The 18,170-nt window shown below is 45.7% G+C and overlaps 1 protein-coding gene and 1 long non-coding RNA gene across 3 annotated transcripts in view; both read left to right on the plus strand.

Annotated features, from left to right (window-relative positions):
- Window positions 1–676: 676 nt before the first annotated feature.
- On the plus strand, window positions 677–2,768 carry LOC135986491 (uncharacterized). The gene is made up of 3 exons (XR_010605895.1): window positions 677–929; window positions 1,562–1,772; window positions 2,045–2,768. It is a non-coding gene; the product is annotated as an uncharacterized LOC135986491 (long non-coding RNA).
- A 14,507-nt stretch (window positions 2,769–17,275) lies between these two features.
- EZR (ezrin) overlaps window positions 17,276–18,170 on the plus strand; it is a 38,311-nt gene continuing 37,416 nt past the window's right edge. Inside the window, exons 1-2 of one of the 2 annotated variants that reach the window (XM_065630453.1) lie at window positions 17,276–17,314; window positions 17,842–17,929. In XM_065630453.1, coding sequence (XP_065486525.1) covers window positions 17,918–17,929 — 12 coding nt within the window. In that variant the 5' untranslated portion in view covers window positions 17,276–17,314; window positions 17,842–17,917. Of the gene's footprint in view, window positions 17,315–17,616; window positions 17,703–17,841; window positions 17,930–18,170 lie in introns of those variants that run through there. The other variant, XM_065630452.1, reaches the window with a different exon arrangement.

Raw genomic sequence — 18,170 nt, forward strand, 5'->3', positions numbered from 1 at the left:
AGCCAGTCTCCAATCTTAACCGGATGCCACTTTAAGAGCAGGCACAAGCCATGACTGCCAGGAACAGTGTTTTTTCACAGTGGCATGGCACAGGCCACTCTCAGTTGCTTCAGAGAGAGAAGGAGCACACGAGTCCAGGCACCAAGGCCCCGAGGGTGTCAACGCCCTGCCCCGGGGCCACTCCCGAGGGCGGGGGACGCGCCCCGCTCCACCAGCCGCCCTGGCGCCGCCCGGCCGGCTCCTCGGGGCACGGGCCGGTGGCCGGGAGGCGGGACGGGACGGGACGGGACGGGACGGGACGGGACGGGACGGGACGGGACGGGACGGGACGGGACGGGACGGGACGGGACGGGACGGGACGGGACGGGACGGGACGGGACGGGACGGGACGGGACGGGACGGGACGGGACGGGACGGGACGGGACGGGAGTAGGCAACAACTGCCGCAACCGCACCACACCAAGCCCACCCCAACGGCCGGCCGCGGGCTGCTATTTATAGTGCGCTATTTTAATCGCGCCCGCTCATTGGCCGCCGCTCCTGTGACGACGGCGACTCTCCCAGGGCGAAGTCCCAGCGCTCCCCGCCTTCCCCTGGGTGACTCGGGCGGCGGCCGGGGTGCGGCGCGAGCGGCCGCCGTGCGCATGCGCAGGGCGCCTGGGGCCGCTGTGGGGGGCACTGGGAGAGGCACTGGGAGCGCGGGGTCGCCCCGGCGGGGCAGCCTCTGGAGGCGCTCTCCGCGGTGGCGGACGCTCCCCCAGCACCTCAGCGTATTGGGGAGAAAGGCTGTGGCTTCTTCCCCAACTGGAGGTGTGGGAGACACGGGTTGACCCTGCCCCGAGGCCCTCTGCCACCTGCGGGCCGTTCAGCTCCCCTCTCAAAATGGCGGCAGGGCGGGGGAAGGCAGCGCCTGAAGGTGGAATTGCCAGGTATCTGTGGGCAGGGTGGTCAGAGACCTATTTCAGGGGGTTTGTCCATAGTCTTCAATGCAGAGGGGTAGAACACCCCGTGACACAACTGTGGCTTGTCTGTCCCTGTCCTTGCAGCAGCGAAGGGGATGAAAGGCTCTCAAGGGCAGCTGGGCTTAGGCATGAACCTCAGGAGAGGTGCGGTGGGAGGCACCATCTGCGGTGGCCACAGGTGGCTTAGGTGCTGGTTGAGGTCTGAAAGCATGCAATGGTACCTCCGCATACCCCTGACACCAGTGAAATGAACCTGCAGGAAGTGGCCAGGTTGTGTCTATCTTGAGACGTGGAACCTTATTTTGGTGTTACTGGTTTTGGTCTCTAGATAAAGAGCGTCCTTGCATCCCCACTCCTCCATGACAGAATGGCCCAAAGTCCAATGGATCAGGTCCCTGTGGATTTTTTTTTTGGCATATAGCACAAGGGCTTTGTGAACACTTAATGAATGGGCTAAATATGTATCCAGGACTTGGTGCCACTCAAATAGCCTTCAGAACACCTGGCCCATAAAAACATAAAACCTGTCATGCTTTATTTATAGAAACAGTTTGTGATTATGGTTGGGATGTGTGCTGCAGTTCTCATGTCTCCAATAGGCCTGCTGGTACACCAGCATGCACCTGAGATTAAAGTTGGAAAACTGTATTGGGAAAGATGGAAGACCAGATTGCCATTTCATGTGGTTAAAGAGCTCAACAGCCAGCGGTGTCAAGGTCCAGTTGCCTGATGTTCTTACATGGGTGTGGATGTTTCTCCAGTTCACCAAACTCTGTTCAACTAAAACAGCACTTTGAGAAAGGTGCAATTGTAAGTATTAGCTTAGCAAATGTAGCATAAGACTGAACAAACAGTGCTAATTGCCTCCTTTAAGTGTAGCAGAAATCATCATCCCTGGAGTTCTTGGATGTAGCTCTTAGGAGGATGATGCAGAAGTCAAGCCACATGGAGGTGGGTGTTGTGGGAAATCCCTAGTTTTCTACAGCCAGTGCATCTTCTGGCAGTCAGGCAGGTTGGAAATGCAACAACATATTGGTGTGTCCCTGAAATACTCATTTGTGTAAACCCTTCATCTCCCACAGGAATTTGTCTGTGCAGGCGAGATCTGCGTTAATCTGGAGCCTGAGCCAAGACACTCGTGGACAGCTCCTGCCCGGTGGTTGGCCTACCACATGCTAAGCACACAGACAAGGAAGAAAGACTTTTTACAGTCTTGTCTGCTAACAGCTATGGTAAAATATTAATTAGTTGGACTTTGACTGGTTTGGTTCACACCGTTTCCTGATTTGGACCACATTTTTGGCAAGTGGAGTGCAATACATAAACTTTGCAGAAGCTGTTTCTGTTTGTCCAACTCTGTTGCAGGATTTCAGAACTTATGTTATGGCTTAAAAATTATTCTCAGAAGTATTGAATTGTTTAAAGATTATGCTACTAGTTGCCTGATAATGCTTTGTAGTTTTCTCGAGAGCAATCCTTGTGATACATCTTTAATACATATATTTAGAGGTGTATCACGTCTTACGTGTATTTACTCTACATATGAAGCAAGGCAGAGAAATGCATTCCTCCCAGCATCTGCTGCCCACTAATTCATTAAAAGAAAATCTTCTTATTGCAGAAGGCATTTCACTCAGGAATTACCTTGTTCTATACTATAGCAGTTCCCAGGCTGTCACATCTGTACCACTGTCAAGCTGTATACAACAGTGTATGATAAAGTTTTACACAGCATTTCACAGAGCTGGGTGCTTCCATCACTGTTGATCATATCTAGAAAATGAAACTTTGTTAAACAGTCTCTTGCCTCTCACATTCAGAGCTTGATTACAAGTCCATTGAAGCCTATGAGAGTCTTTTCAAGAATTTCAGTATATTCAAGAATGTGCCCTCAGTGCATGAAGATTCATGGAATTTTTTATAAAGCCCACTGCGAAATTGTGTTTACTGGGGAAAAAGCTTAGGAGGGAGCAGAAAGTAAAGTTTGCAGTTTTAGTATAGATGTGCCTCATGTCTGGTTAGCTTAGTCCATGTCATGTGTCTTGCTTTGCTTTATCCAAACAAAAATAAAACTATATTCTAGTTTTATAATCATCTTAATTTAAAGACAGTTTACAATGATTGAAAAGTCAAAGTTCACTGACAGTAAGGCTCCTGAGTAGGCAACATCACTTCAGTATTGTTCCTCAATAAGTGGGTTTGGAAAGATCCACACTTCCCAAATGCTTTAATTAACCAAAGTTTAAGAAGAAATTCAAGACTGTGTTATCAATTTATAAATTAATCTGTCAATTAAGATCTCTTGAAAGCTTCTATTTGGATGCAAAGATTTTATTGCCTTCAAGCTAACAATATCAACTACCTGATAAGCAGAGCACTTCTGCTAATATTTGGAGAATAAACCTTGACTGCTGGGTTTATCCCCTGTCCCTGAAGCAAACAGAGATTCTCCAAGCTGCCATTGACTTAACTGGGAATTAAATCAGAACCTGTGCCAAAAGTAAAATGCAAATAATTCCCCAACATCAAAATAGTGAAACTGCATTGTTAGTGGAGGTGTTGATTTGTGTGGGTTTTATCACTTAAATGTAATAATTGTAGGTTATTGAGATGAGCAGTTTTTCCACCACCGCAAATGAAAGGCATCATCAAAAATGTCGGTGAAGTTTTGCACTCACTGAATCTCAACTGCTGTGGGGGAAGAAGGATCCATGAGTGGTGTTTAAGAATTATACAGATCAGTTTCTGCCTTGCCAGTGCCTTGGCCACCATGGTAGTAGACTGCTCAGGGTTTTCTGAGATTCCAGAATGACAAAGAATGAACTGTAATTGTTAAGGAACAGCTTGTAATCGAGAAAAATATGGGAATGATGTTATGGTCATGCAAGGTGTTAATTTTAGGTTACAGCTGTTAACACATTTTCATGATCAATTGCATAAAATCAGATTCTACTTGCCTCATTAATAAACAATTAGTAAACACAGGGAAGTGTAGACTGAGCAGTAGTGTCTGCCTTTGCATTCAGAAGGCTCTTTTAAAAGACTACGGTAAAGGAGTGCTTAAATAAAATGAATTTGCCACATGCAAAAGATTTCTTACCAGGTTGACCAAATTCTCACCAAGCTAATGAGAGGCTGAAAATCTGTTTGCAAAGCCAGTCTTGTTGCAACTGTTGCTGCACAGGAAAATAATTGCATCATGAAAATGTGAGCTCCAGAGTTCAGGGAAACGGTGCACAATTTTGCAGAAGGGAACACAGAGGTCATTTGGGCTGTGTGCTCATTAAGGAAAGCAATTGCACCGGAATGTGGGAGGGTGGAGACTAAAAATTCAAAGCTCCTGTGCCTGAAAGAAAACAGGGCAGTATGTATGCCACAGCGACTTATGATGTACAGACACCTACTGAAATGATTCTAAAAATGTTAAGGATGAAAATTAGTTTTATTGAAGATAACAGCCACTAGAAGTTGTCCATCAGCTCTCCCTGTGCAGATTAGTCAGCTATTATCCCTGAGCAGCTACAGGAATGCCTGCTGGAGCCATGCTTCTTTCAGGCTCCAGTTCCACCAGACTCCTAAGTATACATACAGGGTTAAACAGGAATTGTAATTTTGCTGAATTCTGGAGGATGCTGTTTTCAAGGATGAACTGCAGTCAGTAGCCTCACAATGAGAAACAAACAGTTCAGGTACGTGCTTTAAGGCAAAGAAAAATCTGCAAATCTGAGGAGGGTCTTGCAGATCCAAGTCTCTGTCTGGGTGAGTTCCATTTTCTGTTCAGCAGTGAAACTGCACTGCGAGAAACAGTGTTACATCCATGGAGAAAAAACCAATTGAATAATGCCGTTTGAAACCTGGTCTGTGATTTAGGGAACAAAAATAGGGGAAAATCCGCCTCTCAAACACAGGCAGATAGGACAATACAGGGGTCGTACAATTATATATTTATAAAGAATTCTAATTTTTGAAGAGTATTTTAAGGTGCTTATAAGAAATCACTCAGATGCTGGGAAGTAATCATGGTCCCTTTTGGTTTCAGGTGCCCATCCTAGGCCTGCTCCTGGCTGACTGAAATCCATGAGACTTTTGGAGTAAGGCCGGGGCCTCTCTAATGCTGTTTCAAGCTGCATGAAAGAGAAGCCCTGTGGAAATAATAGAAACACTAAGTTTTAAAGAGCATGTTGGGATCATTTTCGGTTCCTCGATTTTTTTCATTAACAACATTGATTTATTTTCCCACTGTCACAGGCTGGTAGCAGTGCAGGCTGGGGCTGGACCAAAAGTGCTTGGTTTTCTCCGAAGGGTTGTGTTTGCTCACCCAAATGTGCCACTACTCCCATAGAAATGCAGTACTTAATGCAACTCAAGTGTTTACATATCACTATTGTAAAGCAGGCAGTAAATTACTTCCTTTATGGACAGACCCGTTGAGTACATTCTGCTCACTGCTGTATTAACTGAGTATTAATAATTAATGAAAAATAAGACATGAAGATAGTAAAACCAACTTGTTTTGCTGTTAGGATAATATAGTGCTTACTGGCTGCTGTAGCAGGCCCTTTCCATGTTGTGTGTACTGCCCTGTACACATGTTCCACTGAAGGTGCTTGTGTGTCCAACAGGAGTCTGTTCCCAGTCCACAACAGTTGGAACCAGCTCACCCTGTTTATGGGCAGTTTTTTTATCAACAACATTACACAGAACAAAACTCTTAATCCCATAAGGCCCAGCCTTTGTTGTAGGGCCTGGATGGGCAATTCCAAGGAACCCTCACCTGATAAACCTTCTTCCTGGTTGCCGGCTGTCCTTTGGTAAGTGTTTCAGGCAAATTCAGGATGAGCCACACCTTACTTCCTTACTGTGAAAAACAGGGATCAGATCAGCCCACTTCTCGACCCATTGTGCTCTCCTCTCCTCACCTTGGGGGAGAACCAGGACCCTTGGTGCAGCCACCCCCCCCATCTCCCAGCTGGGGTGAGGAGTGAGGGCTCAAAGATGAGTGAGGAGAGTCGAGAGGAGCTGAACAATGGGGTGGCTTGAAGGGGCACTATTGACAGGCTGTGAAAGGAAACAGAGCAGGCACTGAGTAAACAAGTATTGGAAAAGCAGCTTTAGGTTGGAAGATGAAAAAGGAATTGCTGAGCAGGGCAGAACAGACAGGCTTTGAGGGCTCCAGGAAGCAGCACATGGGTGCTGAGGAGAATAGGTCCAAGCTGGAAATCTTCTGTAAATAATAATCCTAGAAAGAGGAGTAAAGAAGAAACTTCAATAGTTCAAGGAGTAGGTTCCTATTTACCCTCTCTCTGCTTGTGTGATATGAGCCAAATCTGGCTGACCTCCATCACTTGAGCAGTGCCACCAAATGCCAGCTCACTAGTCTTCCCATAGGAGCAAGAGGACTCTGTGCATGTCAAAGCCAGATATAATTAATGTGTATACAGAACACACATATATAGAATGTGTATAATGTTACAGAATACACTGCAAAAAAACACAACAGAAACTTGAGAATCATTATGTTAAAGATCAGACTAAATGGAATCTGTTATTTTGAAGGATTTCTCCTCTGTCTCTTTCCAGGACAAACAGCACACATAGACTTTTAGCTTGAGTTGAAAATTAGCAGAGCAGGTGTTCTGACCAGGACTGCTTCAACTTCCCCTAATTAATCAGATTTTTATAATTGCTGAACCACTAATGTGCTCCATTCATGTAATCTCAAATTTTCCAAAGAACATAGAACTCATCTCTTCCACCTCTACTCGTGTTTAAGTAAGACTGCACAAGAAATCAGGTAATAGCACTATGGCTAAAAGTAGAAGAATCAGGCCAGTAAGCTCTATTTCTAAACTGGCACACACAAACTCTTAATCTAATGTTTGATAAGGCCCATAAACAACTGAATTACTGCAATCCTGTGATCAGGCTGACAGAATCACCCTGATTATGACCTCACACAAGTGCAAAATAATTTCTGACTTTGTCCCTGTACGCTGCGTGCAGGTCTTTGGATAATACTTAAACCATAAGCACAGTTCAAGGTTATCATTTCACATTAACAAGGGCTGGCTGAGAGAGTAATCTAAAGTAACCAATTAAGAATTACAATGGGAGCCTGTCATAGTGAAGTCATGGAATTTTCTTCGCTAAACCTCTCGATTACAGGCCTGGTCCCACTGTCTTGACCCTGAAGGGCTCTGACATTGGGGCAGGATTGTAAGCTTGAGTCCTGGGGGAAGAGGCTCACAAGCATCAGTAGTTTGCATTGAAACAACTTGCCACTTTCATTCTCTTCTCTACAAGCAGGGTTTCCCTGCAGCTGAGTTTCCTCTAAGTGGGTTCCACAAAATTAATTATTTGGTCTAAAAATGACTCAGTTACCTTTTCGTTACCTTTTTCCTAACGTTCTGAGATTGCTTATAGGATGTGAGTTTGAATCCATCTGGGTACTAGATATGTAGCATTGCATTTCTTCTCAAGGGAAGGTTGTTGTTTGGTTTTTTTTTAAGGATACTCATTACAGAAATAAATAGTTTAACTACATGGAGTTGCTGCAGTTGTTTTTCCTGTGCATTAAAACTTTAAATAAAAATGTTATACCCTAAATTAAAAAACTCACTCTCAGAATTTTACAGCCATGGTAAAAATCAGTGGTTAGAGATTTTAGAGCCAGGAGAGATAATTTTGATTATCTGCCTTGTCTAACATGAAACTCAGGTTGTCAGTCACGAGTTCCAGTAACTTTTGTTTAGGGCTTTGTTTGAATTAGATTGTCCTGCTGAAATTTAACACCTGCAAAAGCAAACAAAACTTAGTTCTTATTTAAGCCATTATTTATACACCTCTGCTGTGTGGTGGCATTTGAAACACAGTACTTAATTGCTGCTTGAAACACAGAAAAAAGAGATGGTTTCAAATACTGCACATTGGCAACCGTGGGGAAAATGGTGGCCATAATCTTACTTGAAACAACACCACTTTTTCAAAAGTCCTTAGCACTGCACTAATGAATTGCATGCTGCATTTTAAGGTAATTCCTATGAAGAGGAGTTTTTTGTTACATTCATTTTTTTTAAATAAGGGTACAGACTGAACTCTGAGACAAGAAAGAACTTTGTGCAAGAGTATGTGCTGCTATCTAAGAAATATAGTTTCTTATCTCTCTGGATTTGTACAGCACGGCTAAACCCACTACAGTGATGAGTGAGCAATTATTTCAGGTGACGACGGGGTGGAGGGTATAGAGAGCAATGCAGGGAAGGAGTGCATTTAGATACAAGGAAAGATAATACTGTAGAAAATCATTCCTTGCTGTGGTGTTGTTTGCTTATGGGACAGACTCCTACAGGGATCAGGAGAGCTGCAATCAATTAGAACGCAACTGGAAAAAATGCTGTGTTGCTAGAGATGGTTGCGCCCAGAGAGAAATAGCGTGGGTGAAGTGCTTTCGTGAGTCCTGTCCAGGTTGCTTTCTGCGAGCACCTCAGGAGCAGCTCTCGGGGATGCCCCTGAGACCTCCAGGCAGGTCTCCTCCACGGAGGGTCCCCGCCTGCGAGCTGCTGCCTTTCTGCGCACTTCGGGCTGTTACCCCACCCTGCGAATCAGCTGCAGATGCACGCCCTGTTTTGTTGTTGTCTCTAAGGCCCTTTTGGCATTTTTCTGCCACACAGTGTCGGGCGGGTGAAGGGAAGCTGGGCCAGTGGCCAGGACTCCCTGTTTTCCCACTCTGTGCTGCTGTCCTGCCTGGCAGAACAGCCATGGAGGGCTGGGCAGGGACACGGCCCTGCAGGCCTGGCCTGCCGTGGCTGCATGGCATGGGCTGAGCCCTTCTCGCAGGCTTTCACAAACAGGCCTCAATGACCAGCTTCTCCACGGACAGTGGGTGAGAAGCCACTCGTGGCCCTCGGCCCTGAGCACTCGGACATGCTTAACTGAGGCCATGACTGGGTCGACTGGGCTTCTACACACTGTGTCAAAAACAGGCCATGTTGCCGGGTATGGCCTACTGTGAAGCCCTTATTTGGCCTTAAAACTGAGCTCCGCAAAAGAAAGACATAGCTGACATTGGACTTTCACCCCACTCTCCGTCTGCCCTGGCGAGCAGATCACAGTCAGGGAGAAGAAAACAGGGCAACCCACTTTCTCATAGGAAAATGCTACATGTAACAGTATAGCATGCCTTAGGGACAATATGGTTCAGCCTGTCTACAAGGTGTCTCCAGCTCTTGTGCTCCTGGTCTCTCTCAGATCCAGGCTGAAGCTGGCTTTGGAGATAATCCAGGCCAAGTATATGAAGATCTCTGATGGACATGTGTTTGTGCTAAACCACTCAAAGCGAAGTCCATAAGTCCAAATGACATAGTTGGGAAAAATAAGACAAACTACTTGGATACAGAAACTCTACTTCATGTCTGATTGCTGCAAGAACAATGTTATTACTGCTTCAAGACAATTAAACCTACTGAACAATTAGCTCATGAACACTGGCTCCAGCGTCACCAGATCGTCACCTTCAACTGATACCAGGTGAAGGGACACAGCACCCCACTTCTGGAGTCCAGCAGCACCTCACCCTTCTCCTCCCACACTGTAAGCACTTGAATGTCAAAACAGTGGACCAACAGATCTGGCTCCATAGGCGTTGCTTGCAGCTGGGGAGAGGTCATGCAGATGAAACCATAGCACAGAAGGAGATCGTAAGGTTACATGTTACTGATTTCTCTCCCTCATCTTTTATTTGTCTTATATTAAAAGAGAGCAAAGAATTCATCATGCCATCTTTAAATCATAATAAGCTTACTAAGTAAGTGTAACACCGAGCTGAGCCATATTCTGCCTAGAAGCAAATAAGGCTGTGTGAAGTCCTGGTTACCTCTGAGGCAGCACTTCAGCTCTATTTTGAAGGCTCAGTTGGTACTGAATTAGTACCTAGGTCCTGAGCTACCTGCTGCAAACAGGTGAAATTCACCTGCTATTTTAAAGGTAGCATGATGATATTATTTTCCCAAGTGTTTTGAGGAGTTGCTAGCCAACATGCTACAAGACTTGCTGTTTATCTTTAGTGTCATGCGTCAGAGGCAATTACTTCACAAACTAGGTGTGTCGTTGGGAAGCACTGAAAACTCTCTTTGTTTCCAGTTGCCTGCATGCCTCAGTGTGGCAGGTGAGCAGTAATCAGCCCAATCCCCTTCTCTTCCAGCGAGGCCTCACAGAAGTTATTTGGTTTGGTAGCCTCTTTGTTTCTGAGTTACTGGCTTTAAGGCAGCTGGGGCTGATTAGATAAGATGACCGTGTATCTGCAGCCTTGACATAAAATGGATTTAGCTTGCCCTCAGTGTTCAGCGGGGTTGTTGAAAACTAATTAAGGATATATGTAGCCATTTTTAAATTGTGTATGAGCTGTTTGCTATGAAACACAAATAGCTTTTTCTCATGAATGAATATTTAATTGAGGTACAGTTCCAGGTAAGCCCTTGCAAAATATCAGAGTTAAAATTAAAGTCTGGTGAAAGTAGGCAGTGTTCTGCTTTGTTTAGCAATGTCACCCTGCTTATACCTGCCTTGTATGTGGTCCTGCATCTTTATCAGTGCCTGCCTGTTTCCAGCATTATTGTGTTATCACAGAGCAAACAGAGGATTTCCCAAGAGACAGGTGGATTCTTGCACTTCAGACTCCAGCTTAGTATCTTACTCATTACATACTAAGGTCAAAATTACCCTCCTTTATCTGCAAGAGAAGTCTCCACTGTATATTCTCTCCTAATTCAGCACTTGGAGTTCTCTGTGCAGCCTGCTCTGCCACTGGACAGTTGCAACTTGAATGGAGCAGACATAGTCTTTTTCTCCTAATCGTGCTTGGAAATGTTCTTGTCTACAGCAGAAGCAAGTGATGCAGAGTAGGAGGGCTCATGTATGACCAGTAATAAACAGCAGTGCCAGTATTACATATTTTCTGTTTCTCTTGCTATTGGATGCAGCTGTTAAGGCTAACCAGCCTTATACTATGAAAGAAACCTGATCTCTAATGACCAAAGGGGGAGAGGCCTTGTTGCATAGAATACTTACATAAGGCTAGGCATAATATGGGAAGATAATCTGAAAGAGACAGTCCTGAGTGGAAAAACAGGGTAGAGTGATACTTGGGACCTTCCAAACTTTACCTAGTCACCCTCTGCATCCGGCAATTCTTTCTTTTTCAATTAGGGGTAAATAAGGGAGAATGTTCTTCTATTTTGATAGCTGGCACCAAACTGCACAGTAACGCAGTTTATATTGCTGATTTAACGGAGGCAAGAGCCATGCTGGATGTTTTATCCTGTCTCAGTATTTAACTTCAAATTGCATTATAGATAGTGCATCTTCTGAAATTGAATGAGAAATACAGGTATCAGTCAATGCAAAGTTTTCACAACTGACACCGAAAGAGCTTCTGGCCATGAAGAGAAACAGGAGGTAGAATCACTATCCTTCAGTCTTGGGACTGGGATTTAAGGCCTTTCTAATGTTACAGGCATGATTTGAGAATCAGCAGGTGAAACTCAACTGCTTAGTTTATGCTGAAAGTCAAACAATGTGGTCCTTCTGATCTCAAAAGGTGTGAGTCAGCATCATATCACAGGAAAATAAAATGTACTCTGTGTCCCTTAATTGTGCATTGAACTCTGCACTCTTATTTTAGCCCTGAAATTCTGAATTTTGGCACTCTTGGTTAAGTTGAAATAGCTTATTATTTGTATTTTTGAGCTCTTACAGCCTCATTCCCACAGTGAGAGCGACACACATGTCAGCAGAATGTATAATCATAAAACAACTTGGAGTAAAAAATCTCCTGCACACAGACTGATGAATTATTTTTCCTTCTATTAACCAGTGGGCATTTATTTTGCCTCCACCTTCCTTACTCTTCACATCTGCTCTAAGTGCACATCTGTGCTCCATTTGTGAACCACATGAACTAAGTTAGTTAACATTATTTGACCTGCTATTTTTGTCAATGCTGTCTTTATACATCTTTAGTTTGACTAAAAACAAACAAACAAACAAAAAACCCCACCAAAAACTAAAAGAGACGGTCCTCATAGAAAGAGTTCAGATTTGCAGAGGGTATTTACAGTACATGGCACTCAGCTCTGCTTTTAATCAGACTCCAAATAAAAAAGCACAAAGGAAGGTATCAAGGTGGAATAGAGATTACTTAACCAGGGGAACTCCCTTCCTCTTTCCTTTCTTATCATACACATTCAGATCATTATTTCATTTTGAGACGTAAAAGCTGTGTTGCCCCTAGTTTCCATTTGCTTTGAGTCTTGGACAAACAGGTCTGGATTTACACGTGTGGTATAATCTCCACAAATTCAGTATGTCTTGAACTTCGTTTGTCATTTTACACATTTTTAAACAATGCTTTGTGACATGATTGTTCTTTTGCAATAGATTCAGAAAACTCTCAGTGCTTTTTTCTATTTTTATCTTTGTTGGTAAGATCAATAATTCATTGTGGATTTCAGTTACACAGATTATTACCATAGATTTTCCTTCCCTGATGACATGCATGTTTAAACCTGCCTTTACTTTGAGTAATATTTTATCTATATTTTACCTATCACTAAGTCTTGCCTTCCACATCCATTGTAAATAATTTCTCAGTCTCAGCATGCTCAAAATGTAAATGGCAAATTATGTTTTGTTTCAGTCCAAAAGAAGATTTTATTGCACACTTTGCATCACTCCTTGTGAAAGTTTCTTGTGGAAGAGTGAAGAATGTGTTACTAGAGTTGTTACTGAAACAACTCTCACAGGAAGTGAAAGCAAACTGGCCTTGGGACTTTTTGGAATTTTCGCTGAGGAGCAGAAAGGTATTCACAATCTTCCTTTAAGTTTTTCTCTCTTTATATGATGGGTAAGAACAAACCAGATAAAAGCCTGAAGTCTTGCCTGCTTCTGTTTTCTTCTTAATCACATTTAAAAATAATCCTTCGTAAACTTCATTATACATACATTTCTCCATAACATAGCATGTCCCCATAGGGCTCCATAATGATCAATCAGGTCAGATAATCCCAAGGAATACTTCATGGTGCAGCTGGAAAATAAAATAAATGCAAAGATAAAAGTCTTCCAGCATGTAACCATTGGATCATTTAATGAGGTTTATTTCCAGGCATGTACCCACCTAACCATTTGTGAGTATAAAATGAACTTGTGGGAACCCATGCTTATTGGGGAAAAAAAAAAAAATCAACTGAACTTGGCAGCAGCTTCTCATTTAGGAACAACCGAAAATGAGGCACAAGCTTTGTGCTCTTTTACCTCGTATATCCCCTTCAAGAGAAACACAGAGAATGTGAACAGTGCTTTGTTGGGAAATGCTGGTCCACTGTGACCTGAATTTGTCGGCCTTTCAATAAGCTCAGTGTGCATAGTGGGGAAGCAGCTGTCAGTGCAGACAGAACTAGAACTCTGCAGGTCCTTGGCCACTCTTCCTAAAGTCTGACATTTCAGGAATTATAATGCCAGAATTTCAGAAACTGCAATGGGGAATAAGCTGCCTATTCAGTCATGCACAACGAAAAAGAAGCTACTGTCAATACTACCATCTGGTTCTTTTTCCTCCTACAGCTCTTCCAATTTAAAAAGAAATTCACCCTCTTGACTGTCCTACACGAGAGCAAATCTCATTAAATCTATACAACACAGCTCAGAATGTGACATTCTTTCCTTTAACTACTATACTGAATGTCCTTTCTTTTAACTGCTCCACTAAATGCACGGTCTGTGAGTTGTCGAGAAGACAGAGTTAGCTACTATATATTTTCAATTAGTAAAAAAGCCCTGGAGCAAAACTGCAAAAAACCTCATCAGAGATGCTGCAAAACTCTTCCAGCTGTACCTTGCCAAAAAATCCTAAACCTGGATGGAGCTTTATGGAGAAACAGGGAGTTCAGATCTGCCTCTCGTTAAGACTATTGATTTTGTGTGAGTGACAGGAGTGGTGTTTTTAGGGCACAAGTTTCAATGGTTCCCAGTTCCAGGATGATCCAGCTTAGGAAGTATTTTGCTGGTGAAAAACTGGCTGGCATCAAGACTGTTAAGCAAAAGCCACTTTATAGGTATAGGAGTTGCTTGAGCAAATGGTGGCAAATGGTGGCACATACTTGGAATTCATAAATGTTTTACATAAAGTTGGAATGTTATTACCGATTAAAGTAGAACAGGAAATATAAATGAGTCTTCTCTTTAAAACAGGGAAGGCAGGCTTGATGAGGATGACAACACAGTTTGGTTAGGGGTCATTAAGGTCTGGGAACTGTTACAGAGAAGAAAACAGAAACTGGGTTCTGCTACTGACCTGCTGAGCAATTGAGATCCTTGCATCACCTCCTCTGCCTTAGTAATTCCTGTAAATTGTTAGTAATGCTATCCTTTTAATAAAGCATGTAAGAATAAGTGCTGGATCAGGGCAGATCTTAATCCTCTAACTTAAAGGCTTCATTTTTCTCCAGGTCTTATGCTCAATTGTGAGGTCTGACTGAAAATGCTGTAGTTAGGGTGGCTATAAAAGTTCTCTCTTTCTTAGCTAGTGCCTAAATCTAGAAGTAATCAAGTTCCATGGATTTTCCATGTGAAAATTTCCCTAGCTTCTACATTTGTAGCTGGTTTTTTATATATTTGTATTTCTGCCCCAGGCTGTCTTCATGGGGGTTGATTGCTATGTGCCCACTTCGTATCTGCTCCAATATTCCCTCGATCAGATGCCAAGGGGGATTCGGTCTTTAAGCATTCTTAGACAATGTTTATCACTATCACACATGGTGCCAATGCTTCAAAATTCGGGACACTCTCAGGAAAGCCTGATGGCTTTCATCCCCGCTCTGGAGGAGAGGGGAGCTGGCCTAGTTGTACTGCATCTGCAATGGATGAGTAGGGTTCAGTATAGAAAGGAAGAAGGGGCTGGCATTATATACCTTCCCATCCTTATAGGGGGAAGCTGAGGAGAAACATGAAGTAGCACATGAACCCAGCTATAGAAGAGAGTTTTGTACTGTCACAAAGACACCTTGCTGCCCCACCTAACCCAGCTTTTAATAAGGCACTGTGCTCTGCAGGCAAAGGGTTTGAAAACGCGCCTAGCAGAAGGTGAAAGCCCAAGAAGGAAGTGAAGGGTCTCTAACGCATATTCCAAGCTGGTAGTTGTTCTGGTTCCTTCCACAGAAGACAATTCTTCCTGTGTAAACTCAGTGTGTTCATGGTGGTTGGTTTCGGGTGGAGAGGTGTTGTGTAAGCTGGTAGTTATGGATACCAATGGAGGCATCTACCTTTCCCCATGTATTGCAGGTGATTGTGGGAGAATGGCAAAAGGCTTTGTGCTGTGGCAAACAAGAACCTAAAGATTGTATGTTGCCACAATCATTAGTCACCTAAATTCCTCTTGCCTCTAGGTCTGTGTGGTTAGGAAGCCATGGTAAGTGTAAAAAAAATCAGGGGTTTAAGCCTGGATCTGTAGCTAACACATAGAAAAAAATACCTGACTGATCCAAGACACTGAAGAGATGAGGATCTATTAAACGAGGCATCAGTCTGACATGGAATCACTCCAACATGGAGCCCCAAGTTGATGATCTCTGAGCCCATGCTGAGCTATGGACAGGAAAGGATTTATGAAATCAAAATCCCCCCAGGATAGAAGTGGGCTTCCCATTAGATCCATGCATTTCCCTGTTTCTAGGGTATGCAGATACACACACTTGTTTTGGCTTTTCTTTCTCCAATCACAGCCAAAATCTGGATTTTAATACTAAGGAATGAAAATATCTCACCTCTATCCTTTTCTACTCCCCCAAAAAATCCATGACCACCACTTAGGGTTTTGAGTAAGAGCTGCAAAACCTGGGTTCTTAAAGCACTCCTTACTTGGAACAGTTGTGCTTTGTGCTTGGCAGCCCACCCAAAACACTGTGATAATCCGGTCTGGTCCATCTCCAGTATCATCCCACTGAATAAGGCATGAAACCCAGCATAAACCTATTGTTTACAGAAGAGCATAGAAAGTCTCCTCGTCAATTGTATTTTGTTAAATTAACCTGATCCAAGTATATCTCAGTGGAATTGTTTCATCTGAAAATGGAGGCCATATATGTTTCCCAAATATGTTTGACCCCATGGCCCTTCTCTTGGAAGCTGTTCAGCTTAGACTATTTCTTCTCACCTGCTGTTGCAAGCTGCCACCCCCATGGCTCCATTTTGATGGTAAAGCTGCCTCTAATCCCCAAGGATTATGCAACAGGAAAGGAATATAACCATGAATTCTCTCAGCCTCTGATTTGGCTGCCCTCTCCTTTCTCTCACAGACCAGACACAGTAACAATTCTTCTATTTTAACGAGGCACTACCAGTTGCTGCCTAGGGGACTCTGGGAGGGAAGACACCGTTTAGATCTTCTCCAGTGCAGGAACTGTATTGCTGGGGCTGGCCTTTTTATTACCATCCCTTGATATTTCCCAGGCTCTCTCCTGCCCTATATATTTTCCATTTAGTGGGTTGTTACTTGCCTTGTTCTCTGCCTCCCTGTTCCCATCCTATGCCTTTTCTGACCAAACAGCCAGATGCTGCCTGCAGTGGGGCTGTTGCAGACAGCAGCGTGGGTACGGGCAGCAGGATTTCCTTAATCTTACAGCTCAACTACATGCCGTTGCCGGCACAGCGGAAGAGCTGCGTCCTACAGGCCGTTGCCCATGACTATGTAAATACAATGTGCTCTTACGACCAGCCAAGCACGGAGCTGCTGTGGGAGGCCAGCAGCTCCTACGGAGCTGACGGATACTCTGTAGGAGTGTGTTCATGAATTAAGAGGGAGAAGGAACAAGGGGCGGAGGCACAGACTTTGTCGTCTTTGTATGCCTATAAATTGTTAGACTACTGCATTATCTTCTTTGGTCTTGAAAGATCAAGGCCAACTGAAGTGTGTCTTGCTTTCTAGTTTTTGAAATTAGATGGATTTCCAAACTTTTCCCTCTTGCTGCCATTGCTGAAAATGTGCTTTAATATACAAAGCAATCCTGTGTTTTGTCCACCTTTGGACTTCAAGAAACTCACCGACTGCTACTAGCAATAAACACAAGAAGCGCCAGTGCCAGTACAAGAAACAGTAACTGGTTCCCCGGGCGGGAGGCAGGGGCAGCAGGGGACGGGGGGAGCCCCACGCACGGCAGCCCTCCCTCAGGCCCCTCGCCTTCCCCTGAGCTCAACATCTTCCCCGACCCATCTGCCGGCTTGGGAAACGCCGTTCCCGCCGGGCCGCACCGGGCGGGGCCCTGCAGCTGGGCGCCGCCGTGCCCCCGGCCGGCTGGCGGCAGGTGCGGCGGCGGGGCTCGCCCGGCGGCCATGTTGCGGTGGGCAGGGCGGCGGGGCCCGGGTCTCCCTGCGGGGCGCCGCGGGTGGGGGCCACGGAGGAGAGGCGGCACAAGGAAACCCCGCCACGGTCCGGCTGTGCCCGGCGCCTTACCGGGGGCGGCGTGCGCCGCCGCCGTCCCCACCCACCGGCACCTGTTGCCTGACGGTTCGCGGGCGGCCCTGCCCGCCTCTCACCCCACTTGGGCTCAGGGCGGCTGGAGGCTCTGAACCTGAGTTCTCCCTGCGCCTCAGGGGCGTCGAAGCGAGGCCGACGGGGGTGTCCGGCGGCTGGGCGAGGCGGTCCCGCGCTTGGAAGGCGCCGGGGGGAGCGGCGGGTAATGGCCGGCGGCGGTGAGTCACCGCGGCGGCTCCACCTGCGTACTTAACCGCCGCCGGGCGGCCCGCGCCGCACTCGTGGGCTGTGCTGCCGCCGTGGCCGGGAGCGGCTCCTTCCTCCTCGCCCTCCTCACCCTCCTCCTCCTCCTCGCAGGGCGCTCGGCTGAGGCTCGGCAGACGCTGCATGAACGTTTGTCTTGGGAGCAGGAGAAGCACTAGCAGCCTTCAAAATGCCGAAGCCGGTGAGTGGGGCGCAGCGGGGGGGAGCGCTCTGCGGGCCGTGCTGGGGCTCGCCCGAGCGCCTGGCTGGGCGGGCACCGCTCGGTGCCGCGGCGTGGGCTTTTCCCGGGGCCCTGCCGCCTCCGCGACGGAGGGGCTGAGCCCGAGTCCCCGCCGCGGTCACGGCCCGAGCTCCCTGTACCGGGACGGGGCTTTACGGCGGGAGTTCTCCGCGGTACGAGGAGGGAGCGGCGGGCACCCCCT

This window comes from Caloenas nicobarica, chromosome 3 (assembly GCF_036013445.1).
Source record: "Caloenas nicobarica isolate bCalNic1 chromosome 3, bCalNic1.hap1, whole genome shotgun sequence".
Lineage (NCBI taxonomy): Eukaryota > Metazoa > Chordata > Aves > Columbiformes > Columbidae > Caloenas > Caloenas nicobarica.